The sequence below is a fragment of the Sprattus sprattus genome, assembly GCF_963457725.1.
Source record: "Sprattus sprattus genome assembly, chromosome: 15".
NCBI classification, from domain to species: Eukaryota; Metazoa; Chordata; class Actinopteri; order Clupeiformes; family Clupeidae; genus Sprattus; species Sprattus sprattus.
In genome coordinates, this window is record NC_137913.1 from 18,662,329 (window position 1) to 18,678,333 (window position 16,005).

Below are 16,005 nucleotides of genomic sequence, written 5' to 3' on the forward strand. Positions count from 1 at the left end.
TGTGCGTGTGCGTGTGTGTGTGAGAGAGAGATTGAGAGAGAAAGCAGGAAGGGGGGTGTGACCTTGAGTGGCAAGGTTGTTCAATACCCCCCCCCCCCCCAGCCAGCGCCAGTGAAAAGCTGATAATGTAATTACACTTGCATCACGGCGAGATTGACTGCTGCGCCACTCTGAGCGGACACAATGATAAACTTTCGCCTCAGATGTTTTCTCCAGATCGATGGCACTGCCGGAGGAATAGTCCAGTGAGCGATACTGATCTCTCTTTGAGGAACGCCGCGGGGCGACAACGACCCTTAATATATATTCCACCATTCCATTTTATATTCTTCTTTGCTGACAAAACATCGGAAGTTGTGTCATGACAGTAATACAGATTTGTAAAACTGTATCAGGAATGTCTTCCTTGAGGCCTAGATGCTCTCTAAATGGCATATATCACCTCCAGCTAAACCCCCCCTTCCCCGTCCCCTTCCCCTTCCCCTTCCCCTTCCCCTTCCCCTTCCCCTTCCCCTTCCCCTTCCCCGTCCCCGTCCCCGTCCCCTTCCCCATCCCCGTCCCGCTCTGTGCTCTGTAGGAGTGATGGACCGTGAGTCTGTCCCACAGCAAGATTGACCCCGTCAGTCTGTCTCACCTTGTCGCCTCAGGAGGCGTTGAGATGGAGAGCAAGCCAAAGGCTTCTTTCTTATTTCTCTCTCTCTCTCTCTCTCTCTCTCTCAATCTTTCTCTCTTTCTCTCTCTCTTTCTCTCTCTCTCTCTCTCTCGCTCTCTCGGTTTAGTCTGGGGATCCTTTCCTCTTGCAGGGCGAGTGTTTGTGGAGATGCCTCAGTACGGCTGCCAGGGCACAGCATGTGTGCGCGCTCACAGGGAATGCAGAGTGCCAGTGTCGGTGCCAAGTCATCCCTCCACAGACTCTCTTTCTCACACACACACACACACACACACACACACACACACACACACACACACACACACACACACACACACACTCAAGAGAGAGAGAGAGAAAGAGTGGGAGAGGAAGGACAGAGTCATCTGACTGCATTCATTGATTAAATTGGCAACGATGAGAAGGGGTGCTTGGGCACCAGAAATGAACAAAGCCAGTCATTAAGTCCTCGGATTTCTGACGAAGTTATCCCCTTCTCTCGCCGTCGCAATGCGCGTCCATGCATACAGAGCGAGAGGGCGCTGTTCTCTGGTGACTTTCAGGTTTCGCGTGCCGATAATCATACATAAATTCTCCTCAAATTACTTCTTCAGGCTGCGTGTTAACAGATGGGAATCACCGGAGCGGGAGCGAAGAAATCACCCCATAAACATTAATGCTGTTATTTACAGAGAATGAAAAGATGCGCAGAGTCTCGTTAGTGAGGAAAGCCCGGAGTGGCGCCCTGAATTGTGTGTTAATGGTGTGGATATTGTCAAGGCAGATTATACGGACATAAACTCTGTTCTTTGCAACAATCATGTGTGCATTTTAGCATGCAGCGAGTGGTTTGCGTATGTTCCCATTAGAATACAGAGAAAGTGAGTTTCTCAAAAGCACATTGTAGTCTACGTATGTTGTTGCACGAATAATGGACTTGGGTTTTGACAGATGTGAGAAATATAACACGGGTTCAGCAGGTGCTGTTAGATTGATACATTTTGATTTGATAGAGGACCAAGACCATAGATGGATAGATAATAGTGGAAAGAGTATGAGCAGCAATGCACAGTAGCGTTAAATAGATAGGGGGTTCTACTGTATGCAGTATGCAGGGACAGAGAGCGTATTGTTGAGCATTGCTGACGATGTGTCTCCATTTTGTCTCCCCGCAGGCTTTGAGCTGCTGTACCAGCCGGAGGTGGTGCGGCTCTACCTGTCTCTGCTCACCGAGAGCCAGAACTACAACACACTGGAGGCCGCCGCTGGAGCCCTGCAGAACCTCAGTGCTGGACAGTGGACTGTGAGTCTCACACACACACACCACACACACACACACACACACACACACACACACACACGCGCACACACACACTGTGCATACACATACACACACATAAACACACTCTCTCACACACACCTACTTATACATGCACACTCTCACACACACACACACACACATACATATACACACACACTCTCTCACACACACACACACATACCTACATACATGCACACACACAAGACCACTCACACACAGACACACACACACACACAAGCACACTCACACACAGACACACACAGACTTACTTCCACTCTTACACAGGGGGGCTGACAGTGAAGGCTCCCAGAGGCACTCAGTGGCATGGATGAAGTAGTGTGGAGTCCTTCGCCCAGCCCTGGGGATTGTGGGATAGTGAGCAGAGAGCTATCACAGGGGAGGCTTATGAGATGAGGTCAGCCCCACACCCGCAAAGAGGGTGCTTATAGCGAAAGCTTCTAACCCCCATGGAGTTTCTGGCATAGGGAGTCAACCCCCCCACCACTACAGGAGGGAGGCTTTATGGGATGGTGTGGTCAGTGCTCGTCAGCGGGGCTCTGCACCATCTCAGGCGTCAGCTCTTTGCCACGCTACACAAGGGCTTAAGAGGGCGTCTGACACAACCCAGGCCTGATTGCTACCAGAGGCACGTTCTCCGCTCTCACCATTCGTCTTCATAAAAGTCCCCTTGGCAAGCAGAACATCTCCCGTTCTTATCTCTGACGCATGTCCAAACACTTAAAGCAGCTGCCCTCCCCATTACTCCTGCACCCCCGCCCCCTCCCTCTCTCCCTCCCTCCCTCCACCCCCCTTGCGCGAAGAGCAAACTACACGGCAGAAAGCTCAAGCCAGGGGATCAAGCATTATGTTAAATTATGGGGTGTCATCTGAGAGGCAGTGCTTCTTTCTAAACGTTAGCTTTCTTTAGTGTTTCCTCTGGTGGCAGCAGTGGCAGTATACAGTAGACCCACATCTCTCCCCCCCCCCCTGCTTGCCTGACAGAACAGCTTACATGGCAGCGCCAGTTTCTAGGTGAAGTTGACGTGTTGCTATGCATAAACATGCGCTTGTCTTGGAGATCACAGAGCCTTAGCGGCGGCTGATCTGAATGCTTGGCCACACACTGGGGTCCCAGAGCCACTAGGCTAGCCCATCACAACCCGCCGCCGGCTTGGGAGATGGACATATTGTGTCTTTGGTCCGTAAGAGGATTTGAGAGCTTTTTGCAAATGCCTTTTCATCCTCCGCTGTGCTGAGGGGAGGGTGGCAGGGAGGATTAAAGGCCCGGTGGCCTGCTGCCGCCCCCTAGTGTTGACGAGGAGGTACTGTGTAAGCTTAATTACTTCTCTGGGGCCCCGAGCCCATCTGAAGAGCTCTTTCATGTCAAATGTAAATGTTTTGTGTTCCAGAGAGAAGAGAGGAGAATCCATTGAAGTTTAATAGAGACAAATTACATTATTTACCAAAGAGTCATTTTTGGAATGGAGAAGCATTGAGGCAATTCGACCACAGCTCAAGCTGTCTGGGATTTTTTTTTTCTCTCAATTTAACAGTTAAAATTTTTATTAATGTATTTTTTTCTGTATTTTCGTTTTAATTAACGCTAAGATAAGTGTGAGTATTCATCCCTCAAAAACAAGCCTTCTCCCCCTCTCTTTCTCTCTGCAGTGGTCTAACTACATCCGTGCCACAGTCCGCAAGGAGAAAGGCCTGCCCATCCTGGTGGAGCTTCTCCGCTCCGACTCCGACAAGGTAGTGAGGGCAGTGGCCATTGCACTGCGTAACCTGTCCATCGACCGCCGGAACAAAGACCTTATAGGTAAGAGCAGCCACAAGCCCCTCCCATCAAGATCATTTTAAGCCAATCAAACAGAGTTGCCAGTCTAATTTTGTTTATCATGGCTTCTATCGTGCTCCTAGCATGCTATGTATCACCATCATCGTAATGATGTCATGGTTTACTCAGGCTACTATTAGGCTTGCTGAGGCACACTCTTCAAGTGGAGTCATTTTTCTCATACTCGTGCAGGGAGCTACGCCATGAGGGACCTGGTCAGCAACCTGCCCAGTGGCCAACAGCGGCCAGCCAAGAACCTGGAGGAGGACACGGTGGTGGCCATCCTCAACACCATCCACGAGATTGTGACTGAGAGCTCGGAGAATGCCCGCTCACTCATCACGGCGCAGGCTATCGAGAAGCTGGTGGCCATTAACAGGACGAGGTACTATGTCAAACAGTATGATATTCACATGAAATTTATTTTTTGTCGATTAAAACCTTAAAAATAGTTTTCTCCATTATCAACTCAAGTTTACGGATAAAGTTTGCGATTTCAAAATCCATTGTCAGTGGACCTAGCATAAAAGTGTTTTCATGTCAACGGGCAGTGTGGTATAATGGATGGGCTAATGTTCGTGTGGGTCAGACGGACGAGCCCTGCATGCCCTGGGCTGTCTTTAGGCTGCTAGCACTGCCTCTGCCACCAGAGTTATTTTCATGGTGCAATCCTAGGATTTCACTAAACACAGGGTGCCCTAAAGTAAATGGGGTGGGTGGGGTGGCTTGGGGGGCTTAAAAGGCATTTTATGTGCCTGCTCAACTGCAGGGTTGAAACCCTGACAAAATGTGTGGGGCATTATTATGGATGTAATGTATGTCCAGTGCCCACAGCTCGATGTTGCCAGCCTCACACAGCACCTTCAGAGGAACCAGCTTAAATAAATGTACGAGACTGCAACTCCTGGTCAAGGTTAGACTCTGTGGGTGGTCTCGTTTAGCAGAGCTGCATTTTAGGCCAGTAAAAGGTGTTGGATGCCGAGACCAGCGGTCAGTCTGCCTTGTTAATGGCCACCACCAGAGGATATGAGGTGGTTTTAATCACACGGTCCTATTCATTTCCCCCCGTCGACCTCATTTAAAGCAGTGTTATTAATCACCACCCCGCAGCCATCCTCAACCAGACCGCTTAATAGACCCACTCGGCAGTCGCATCACATCCCATATTGTTTTTTTCTTGTTTGCAGCTCTGGCATTTTCAAGCTTTCCTATTTTTTTTAAATCTTTTCACACAAAAAATAAAATACATTCTCTCGTGTTCATGAGATCCACTCTGAATGACAAAGGTAAAATAGATGAACAGACACTAAGGATACTGGAAAATCAGGATGTGAGCAACTGAGAATCTACTGGTGGCAATGGGCATATGCTTTCTGTATGAGCCTCTGCATCGCTCATCTTTCACTCTCTTTCTTTCTCTCCTCTTTCACTCTCCTTCTAATCTCTCCCCCACTCTTCACCCATGCAGCCAGTCCCCACGGGAGAACAAGGCTGCCTCCCACGTGCTGCAGACCGTTTGGAGCTACAAGGATCTGCGGAACGCCCTGACCAAGGATGGCTGGAACAAGACCCACTTCCAGGTAGGGATCTTTGGAGACCTGGACCCTCTGGCTGCACACAGCTTTGACAGGGAATCATTTGCATCGTCGTGTGTGTCTGTGTGTGTGTTTGTGTGTGTGTGTGGAGGATGTCTTGGGAATGTCTATAAGGCAAAAACATGGGATGAAAGCATATGTAGCATACCCCCCCACCCCCACGCCCTCCATCATGCACACTATGGCAAGTTTAGAAACTTGTACAGTTGCTGGTGCCTCCAGCAGCACTTGACATCAATGCTTTGAACCTTCCTCTAAGGCCCTCTCTCCTCTCCTCTCCTCTCTTTCCTCCATTCTCCTCTCCTCTGTGTGTTGTAGCAGCCCACGGCGGCAGGCGCTCCCAAGGGCTCCAAGGGTGGCAAGCCCGGCTACGACGACACAACCCTGCCCCTGATGGAGAAGAACCAAGGTTAGTGTCTGAGTCTGAGCCAGGAGGAGGAGAGGTCACATGGGGAGCTGGAGGGGCTGCTGTCGGTCTGTCTACCTCTGCCTTTCTTTCTTGCAATTTTTTCTCTCTCTTGCTCGCCCTCTCGCTCTCACTCTCTCTTTCTCTCTCTCTCTCTCTCTCTCTCTCTCTCTCTCTCTCTCTCTCTCTCTCTCTGTCTGTCTCTCTCTCTCTCCCCGCAAGCAGCCTCTTTCTGGCAGGTTGTGTGCCTCAGTGGGGGATAGGGTCTGGACCCAGGGGAGTGGAGAGTGTATGTGTGAGTGGGAGGATGGCAGGAGGGAGTGGGTTGTTGGGGGAAATCTTTGTTAGGAGGAAGCTTCTTCTGCCACGTTCTGCACATCTTCCTCACTCCCCCAGGTGAGATGAGTGTGTGTGCGTGCGCCACCCTTTCTGCCTCCGCCCTCCATCTCTCCGCCAGACCACCTGGTTGCCCCCCCGTCTCTCACTGCTCTCCGCTGTGTTCTGTGTTGAGAAAAGGCAGCAGAAGCATTGCAAGGAATGCTGTAGATCCCGACGCCCCTCCAAATACACCTACACTGTTGTCTGCACATCACTCATTCAAGCTTTCCACAGCTTCTTAAGCGAGCTGTAAGTGTCTGCGAGGGGGAAAAAAGCCTAATGGCAGACATCTGTCTGTGGGCTCCATCGGCTGCTAGCTCTCTGCCCATGAAAACATCTCATTGAGAGAGGAGTGTTGAGCATGATGGGCACCACTTGACATTTATGTTTGGTTTTATTTGATTTCTCTTCCCCCTTTCTTTAATGCCATACATTATGCAAATATTGTGCTCAGCTGTCATTCCCACCCATTTGCAGCTTGCCTACAAGGGAGTGTGGAGGTGGTTGATAGCTGGGAAATGTGGTCTATACATAACTTGCCGCCTAAAAGCATCTGCATTCAAGCTCAAACAGCCGTCTCGTGTTCTCTCATGTGCGTGGCAATTGAAAAAAATCAGCGTGTAAATGCTTTGCAGGCAACAAGAAATGTGGCAGTGGTGATATGATACCTCTGGACGAGCTGGGTCCAGGTAAGACGGAACGCTTGCATGATCAGATAAGGAACTCTACATGCACACGGGACGTTAACTCTTAATCTGTGTTTAGATGTGAAACACAAATAGTCCAACTCACCCAATTAATCCATCACTTGCCAGTAATCAGTCACTTACAGTAATCTTGTAGGAATCTTTGCAAACATGTTGAATGCAGTTGTGGGAATGATTTTGCTGACTAGTGATTTCTTACTAACCTCACTCATGGTTTTTGTTCCCTTCTTTTTTTTTTTTTGTAAAGTGTGGCCATTCTAACTCTACATGAGCATCTATGTATAATCTCAGATGCTGTCTGCAAGACCCCTCTTTTTGTCAAGAGTTTTTTTGGAGCTAGTGTAGGCACTCACATTCAGAAACAGTAAACCCTGACTGGAAGTGTCATGCTCTGAATCTAAACATGGGAAAGGAGCTACCAGCCTCTCTCTCCTCCAGAACCATCATTGGTTCCTTCTCCTCCCTACCTAGAGAATTTAGCCCCCATACATTACTGAAGTCCCTATCACTATTTCTGTCCTAGAGCCCCAAGCGTAGCATATGGGGTAAGAAATGTTCAGGTTCAGAGAGTAAATATTCTCCTATGTGTTTAGTTCCCCCGTGAACCCTCCAAGATGATGTCCATGAATGCGTACAGCTCATGCTTCCTGGGTTGGCATGATTAGCAAGAGCGGAGGGCTTTTGGCTTTCCGTGCATGGACTATCCCTCCCTGTCTGGGAGTGTAGTGCTGTGCTTTAGATGGAGGTCAGCACAGCAGGCTGTCGGGAGGCTGTCGGCATGCAGATGCAACTCTGCTGATCAGAGCAGCCTCATGCTGGTGTGTGGGTGTGTAGGTGGGTGTGTGGGGGTGTGGGGGTGTGTAGGTGTGTAGGTGTGTGTGTGTGTGTGTGTGTGTGTGTGTGTGTGTGCGTGCATTGCTGCCAGGCATGATGGTCACACCCGCTTGTTTCCCTGTGTGCACCAGGCCTCTGATGGGGGGCCTGTATTAGGAATAGGAAGTGCCAGCGTCAGTGCTGGGGAGAGAGGGTAGTGAGCGTCGAACCCCAGCGCCCAGATATACCTGCTCAAGCATGGGGCATGCATCCACACAGACCAACACACACACACACACACACACAATATATACCTAGATACTTTACACTTGAAGCACAGTTTTCTCTCTCCACTGCTTTAGTCATCTGATGCGTCTGTTATGTTATTTCGGATGACCACTCAGTGGACTCAAACCAAGCAGACCTCAGATGGTCCCTGTGTATTGTGCAGCACAGGTCCTGTTTCAGCCCTGTCCATTGCCTGGATGTAAATGGCAGAACCGTGGAGTTCTCACGCTGCTTTCTTCCTCAGATGGCTACTCCACCATCGACCAGAGGGACAAAGAGTGCAAGTACAAGACGGGAGACGGCTCGGGGGACACCACAGAGAGGGAACCCTTAAAGGTAAGCGGACGTGCAGGGGTGGAGTGGATCTGTATATCAGCTATTCCGAGTCCTGAGTTCATGATGCCCAAAGCAATAGCCTCTTCGAGGAGGCACTTGAAATAATGACTGTCCTGTAACATGTCATTGAAACCATGAAAGGAAATCACTTCAGTCCGTTTCTGTTTTTTTTTTTTCCACTTTGTCTCCCGAGAGTGGCTGGCTCGGCTGTGAGGAGGATGAAGTTTATTTTCTCCCCCACGCAGACAGCCACTGCAGTGTCTGTGTGTGTGTGTGTGTGTGCTGAGACCGCCGACACTCTCCTCTAGCACAGACCAATTTGCCAGCCACAGATCTGAAGCGGGAGATAATTGAGTGCAAGCTTTGTGATTCTCAAGTCATTAATCATGGCGTGATTAAGAGACTCCTGCTCAGCTATGCCCCCCAAAAACCAGCCACCCACCCTCATGTAGATGACCTTATTGAAGGGAACGGACCACATATTAAGTGCTTTATTGTCTACTACTCAACTTTGTTTGTACATCAGGTTTAGTGATTTGTTCTTGACCTTGACGAGGACTTCCAGACTTCCGGACGAGCTCCCTAGTCATCGCAGACTACTGCTATCAGCAGAGATACGTCTGTGTGTGTGTGTGTGTGTGTGTGGCCCTCTCCACAGGAGCAGTCAAAAGTTATGTCCCACATCACAACTCTGTCACTGTTTTCAATTATTGCTCATAGGCCTACAACCTCTATGAAGCTATGTTCAGTTTATTTGCAAAAAGTTATAGTCACTTGACGCCATATATCTGAAGAACTGCTCCTGTAAGTGAACTGCCATTGCATGTGGAAGGTGGAAGGCAAGAGTGAAAAATGGATGTTCTAATATACCAGGGCTTGCAGCTGACTTTCTTCACAGTTGCTTTGCCTCTCTTTTTTTTGTCTGCAAGTTTAAGGGGCTAAGGATACAACAATCAATTTTCTCATTCCTGTATAGACGTCAAATTGAGGTTGAAGTTGCGTCCCACCTGCAGTGCCATGTTTGGGGAACACAAATAAGTCTCCTGTAGAAGAGGGGAACAGGGATGCCTATCTCGCCGAGGGTCTGGGGGGTGGTTGGGATCTCTTGTCGAGATATTAAAGGATTCAGCCGTAGCTGAGTCTTGCAGTGGATTTCCTCAGGCGGTTGTCAGATGTTCCCACTCTGAGCTCCTGAGTGTGTCAGGCTTGTGCCGCCACGTTTGCTGCGGCTTCTTTTTGCACTCCGGAGTGGTTTGTCACGCTCAACCCTGCTTAAAGACCCTGTTCTCACTGGTGCCTGAATGCTAGAGTTCAACTGCTGTGACCCCTTATTTGTTTGTCTCTTTTTGTTTGTTTGTTTGTTTATTGCATGCCACTCTTTGATATCGTTTTAATTAAAATCACTGTTCCAAGGCTTTCCTCCACATGAGGACTAACACTGGCTCTGCAACCCCCTGACTCTTGAATTTAACTTGTTTTTGTTTGTTTGTTTGTTTGTTTTGGTTTTTGCTGATAACCCCCTTCTTCCCGTTGATGCAGAATGACACAAATAGGAAACACTATATCAGGAGCAACAGGCCCGCGATCAATCTGGTGGATGCTTGCGATGTTAAACCTCAGCCTGTTGACTCCTGGGTCTAAATGCATGCATGGTAGGTCTGACCTGTTTGTTTTTGTTTGTGCCTTCTAAACAAATATAATCATATATTTCTAGATGATTGGTTATGTTTCATTTCCTTTATGTTACATGTTCATTACCTCTAACCTTGTGGCACACCCCCACCTCTTGGCTCACACTGTTTGTTTTTTGCGGTGGCTATGCAGAACCCAGAGTAGTTCTCACTAACTTAACACTAAAAGTCTGATAGCACTTCAACTCTGACAAGTCACTGCATGATTTGATTCGGTGCCTGTGCTAATGAAATCAGTGCGTGGGATTCCCTTGACTTCTCAACTTCAAACTAATCTGAGGGGCTAAAACTCTGCATTAGAGGATTTGCTGCTCACTGCCTCTTCTCCCGAGTGCATTCTGTCCCGAGGGAGTAGGAATGAAAAGCACCAGCGAGGAAGCTGGGAGATACCCCCCCCCCCCCCCCCCCCCCCCGTCTCCCCAGCTGCCGTCCTCCCACGGCTCCCTCCCTTCATTGTGAGGAGGACTCCGGGAGAGGAGAGGACTCCCAATGAATAATGGATGGCTGAGAGAGCCCCCAATGTCGCTCCTCTCCGGCTGTGGGGATGTGGGGGGGTGGGGGGGTGGGGTGGGGGTGGTGGGGGTGGTGGGGGTGACACTAGTTAGCTACTCTGGGTTAGCAGTAGCGTCCTGCTTAAGCATCGTTTCACCCTCATTCCTACCTCACATCACTTTCGCCATTCATATCTGTCACTGTCAAAATCACATTACTGCTGTCAGTGCTTGTGGGACATAGAGTCCCATACTTTTGTTTGTTGTGCTTCTTAAGTGTCTAGCTAAATGTAAAGTAGCATAGTTTTAGTACTGTGGTCACCAGGAAGGCTGTAAGAAAGGATAGAATATAATAAGGACTGGACAACCCAATTATATCCTTGATTACTTGCTTTATGTACACTTCATTTGTTTATGAAGACTCTTCCAATACTGTTGTTGGTGGAAAGTGTAATAGCAGTCGTCTATGATCAATTTAACCTCCTACACTTTCCAACACTGTCAAGATGAAAACAATATCCACACAAAGAATGTGCAACTAAATGGCAATTTTTCGAAGACTTGCTTAACACTTTATGATACAGGAAAACGGTCTGGTTATTCCAGTCATGGCTGCAGAATGTTTCCACTCCAAGCCATCAGATTATGGAAATGCCCTCTCCTGCCCTGCCTGCCTACATGAAATGATTTCTCCCTGCTGTATACAAGAGGGGATAGATCAATAGGCTCCAGACAGCCTCATGAAAAATTAATTTAGCCTTTTGTCAACTTTTATAGACCACAACTTTTGTATGAACAATAGTGAGTCTCAACATCAATAGAAGCTTCATTTAACCATTATGCTGGCTATTGAATGCTACAGACTTGTCGTAACAGTGTTAATTATCGGACAGTGTGTGTTATCGGCATACGTTTGCGTTGTCATGTGAATCCATTATTAAACTGAAGTTATAGATTGTTGATCCATTATTAAACTTAGCATTTTGATTGTTTAACAGAATGGCCGATGTTTGTCATTGTCCAATAACTGACATAGCTACGTTATATCCATTATGTGTTTGATTGTCATCACCACTCATTAGAATCATCAGTCTCTCACCATTATTGTGTTCAGTGCTCTGTTAAAGTGCGTTTCTCAATCACTTCATGTATGTGTTGGATTTTACTCTTGAAGGTACTGTATTTCTTAGTGTTCCTATGGTAATCATCTGACGTTACAGGCATGCCACATATGCAGTTCTTACTGATTGAAGGGTTGAATGCAAAGTTGAACTTACACTAACTTTTTCATGTTCCTCCTCCAACTCTGCCTGCTCTAGGCCTAAATAGCAACATCTCAACTAGAAGAGGATCTCGCATACCACCACTGCCATAAGTCACGGACTTCGATTCGACTCGAGTCGACTCATCAGCAGACTAAATGAAAGAGAGTGAAAGAAAAAATAAAACAAACAATCATCCAGCAGCCAATGTTTCATGCTTTTCAGCAAAATATTTGACAAAAAAATACTTTTAAAAGAAAAGTAAAACACTTACACTTTTCATATCTACATTCCCACTGGACATAGAAGAAGTTTTCCTTTACTGATGGGTGCTCTTGGCGCAGATGGATTGACAGGAGCAACGAAGGATACGGATACGAAGGTGAATTCAGGGAAGATATGATGGAAGTGTGCTTGAATGAAATGGGGCTGGGGACAGAAGAAGATTTTTTTTTGTGATGTTGATCTGAAGGTTATGACATTTTTGCCTCAGTTGTTATTGTTTGTACATGTTTCAGCATATCCTTTTTTTGTGCTGAGTCATACATTTCAAATTAGTGAAATTAGCTTTTTCATGTTCTTTTTCCTTTTTTTTGTTTTTTGGTTGGTTTTGTTTTGCTTTTGTTTATATTGGATTCTTCCTTCTCGTTTGGATTTTCAGATTTGATGGACTGTGGTGAGGTGGGACTTGGTGTTGGTAGATGTTGAAGGCTTGAAGAATGTTTTGTGGTTTGAGTTTTTTTGGGGGGGTAAAGGAAGCTTCTAGTTATATGACAGGGGCACTGGGAAGGAAGAGTATATAATGACAATACAGACTAATGCCATTTCATAAACGCACTCTGCATACATCGTTTCACTGTGTTTCTTTTCACTCTTCAAGTGATATTTTGGTGTGTGGAGTGAGTTTGGGGACTCAAGTTCCCCTCCATCCAAGTAAGAGATTTTTTACAGTCACAAGTACCAGTCAGACGTGCAAAACACAGAAAAGCTTGCTTGTATTGTGAGATTTGTGCCACGGGTTGCACGTAACCAAACAGTCAGCATGACATTTTTTGGGTCAAGATGTTTCAGATTAGCAGAAATCTTGGTTGATTGCCATGTACCTTACAAATTACAACGATCCTGGTTGAATGCCATGTGTGCTTTTTCAATGAGATATTCAAGAGGAGAAAAAGAGACTGAAATTGTGTTTGTACAGAGTTTGTGTGAAGAGAGCCAAGAGGAAGTACACAATCTGAATCAAAGGGTAGATTTTAAAGCATTTTCTATTTTTGTTGGTTTTATAAATGTATATTAGAATCTGAAAGATGAAAAAGAAGAAAAAAACAATATACAATCTTGAAACTGTCTATACATTGTCAGGTGAAAATCCATAACATTTCATTTTGGGAGTGCTTTCTGTGCATAAAGCATCACCATATTTGTAAAAAGAAAAACAAACAAAAAAATGAAATAGTTGCTTATCAAACATGTGGAGTTATGCTGAGTACCTATTTATATTTTGTATTTTCCACACAAAAAAATGAAGAAATTGAATCTCAAACTGTCTTTTAAGGAGAGGAAGAAGAATCCATTCTTGAATTTACATCATGGCTGCCAAAAACTCACCAAGATGGTGGACAGACTTGACCCTTCGCTCATGAATAACGTATGCAAGGGTGGGGGACAGATCAGGGGTAGACAGATAAACAGGCAAGCAAGGTCTAGAGTCACATTTCACTGCCGTCACGCAAACACGCAAGCTTAGGCCATCACAGTACAGACACTGTGCTTTGATATCGTCGGTGCATCTGAACGTAACTGATGCAAGCATGACAAAAATGTAAAGATGTTTATGTTATTTCTGTTTTCTGAGTGCTGAGGTTTTTTTTGTGGTGTAATTGAATATAAAGTCATTCTTCACCAGAAAGAACAAGTAAACCCAGGGCAGTGTCTAGCCCATGTAGTTGACAACATGCTAACATGTAATGGATAGAAGAATATTAACAATTGAGACAATATTGTATCTTGTTTAACATTCTCTCCCGTGAGAGAGGCTGAACAATAGACACGTTCACCAGAGAGTCTGAGAATCGGTTAAAAAGGGACAAGAGGTGAAAAAATAAACTGTACACATCACGAATGGCACTGTATTTGGATTCTCCCTCGGTCTTCAAGTGGACACCAGTCTCCTCTAGACACATCAATCCATGTGTGAGCTAGGCAAATGGCATGTGCCTGCATTGAAGTCTGAGTTTTTTTGTTTTGTTTTTTCTTTGTGACGTGACTTTGTAAGGCTTGCTGTTTTTTCTACATAGTGTTAACAGAGACTTCTAATGATACAAAATACAGTATGTGTATTAACTTTTTAATTTTAAGAGAAAGTCAAATGTGTGCTATCCCCATGTTACATGGTCTTCAGTCCTGTGTATTTACACTGGTCAACTCATCTCTCTTTATTCCTGGCTGCCTTTCTGCAGTGTACAACCAAAGCAGTTTGGTTTTGTTAACATATATACAGTACAGTACAGCACATGCAAGAGAAGTCTATAAGTGTGTTTGAGGGCATTTAATCAGAGTGTATATTTATAAAAACACAAGTTGGGCTGGGCATACGATATGACAAAGACCAGGAGAGCAGAGTCAGAACTAGAAGGACCTACCTTTGTAGATATCACTAATTCAAGGCGTCAGAGTAAAGTAATTGTACAGCTTGGTAGCAAATGTGTTTGTTACTATCACGTGCCTTAACCTTTTTTCCATGTTAGGTCAAAAAAAAAAAGATTAACAATGTGTTTTCTATACTGTTTGTTGTGTCCTCTTTACCTGTTTTGTCATTGCTCATCAGCCCTCCGCGTCCTCCTCTTCCTCCTCTCCTATCAGCCTCTCTCTCTCTCTTTTCCCTCCCCCTCCTCCTCTTCTTCCCTCACACTCACACATTCACTCTCTGTCCTCAGTGTAGTCTAGACCTTTGGTGGGTTTTTGCCTTGTATTACAATGTATTATAAACTTTCAAAAAGATAGAGACATTAAGAAAGGGTTTGATTTAATAGTGGAGTAAGTTGTTAATGCTTCGTTAGCGTTAAGAGAGAGAAAACAATGCCACAGTGACAGAATGTATCATGTTAATTTTACTAATACCAAGAAGAAATAAAAGCAATGAAAATACAGGTTTGTAGAGTAATTTGGTGTGTTTTCAATAAATCATGCCTGGAAAGAATGTACAGTCTGGTGTTCATTTCTCTGCATCAATTAAGCTGTATTTCATTTTTAAACATGAGTAATACATAATTTTAACTATGATTAATGTTTTATTTTAATGGATTATTTAAAAGCCTTATTTAATGATATTTATGTAAATAATGTAGGATATTTTGTATATTTTAAAGCGTATTATCCTGTAATCCATGGTAGGCCTAATAGTTAGGATCATACTGTGGGTGGTAGACGACCCATTTTGGGCAAAAGTCGAGTGCATAATTAGCGAAGGAAAAATGACATGAGAGGATTGCACTGAGCCCCAATATAATGTTTAAGGATTAGTGATATTACTTAACCATAAAAGCTCTCTTACTGCTTGTGTCAATAGCTATGCATTACGTTAGTACTAAGAAGGCCGTGCATAATGCCTTGGACATATGTGGTGCGACCATGGACGGATTATGAAACCATGGGACCCTTGGCCTGTACATGTAAAAGGCCCACCTCCCCTTCACGCGCACCCGCAAAAATTGTGCTTTTTTTCAACAGCACAATAACTAAATTCACCTGTACCTCAACATTATTTACAGCGCTCATACACATTTTCTTACACAGTGCAGGTACACTCAATTAAAGCCAACAGCAAATTAACAAAATACACCTCTTTCAACCACAAATAACAGATATAAATAACAGCAATTTCACACAGAGGCTCTGGCTTAGAGGCCCCCTGAGCTCATGGGCCCGGGTCCAGTAGGCCCGTTCGACCATCCATCCCTGGGTGCGACGTCCACAATGACTTCATGAAAGACAGGTAGGCCTAAATAAAAAACTAAAAATTATTAAGTTACTGTGTAAAGGAACACGCTTAATATTGTAACTGTTAATGGCCAAGTTAGTCAAATGTATTGATGGATTTGTTATGAAAAGGCTACTACTATGCCTACACATTCTGAATCACCTGGATGAAAATCCGAGGTATCTCAGGAAGTTTTGCACAATAGTAGTCCAGTAGCATTTTTGTCTTTCATGGAGACAATTTGTATGTCGA

General features: G+C 45.5%; 1 protein-coding gene across 11 annotated transcripts in view; it reads left to right on the forward strand.

Annotated features, from left to right (window-relative positions):
• arvcfb (ARVCF delta catenin family member b) overlaps positions 1-14,973 on the forward strand; it is a 162,658-nt gene extending 147,685 nt beyond the window's left edge. For 6 of the 11 annotated variants that reach the window (XM_080852721.1, XM_080852726.1, XM_080852731.1 and 3 more), the window contains 8 exons: positions 1,825-1,952; positions 3,639-3,789; positions 4,000-4,192; positions 5,276-5,387; positions 5,721-5,811; positions 6,822-6,875; positions 8,239-8,330; positions 11,832-14,973. In XM_080852721.1, coding sequence (XP_080708847.1) covers positions 1,825-1,952; positions 3,639-3,789; positions 4,000-4,192; positions 5,276-5,387; positions 5,721-5,811; positions 6,822-6,875; positions 8,239-8,330; positions 11,832-11,837 — 827 coding nt within the window. In that variant the 3' untranslated portion in view covers positions 11,838-14,973. The remainder of the gene's footprint in view (positions 1-1,824; positions 1,953-3,638; positions 3,790-3,999; positions 4,193-5,275; positions 5,388-5,720; positions 5,812-6,821; positions 6,876-8,238; positions 8,331-11,831) is intronic. The other 5 variants (XM_080852725.1, XM_080852727.1, XM_080852729.1 and 2 more) reach the window with 3 other exon arrangements.
• Positions 14,974-16,005: the final 1,032 nt, after the last annotated feature.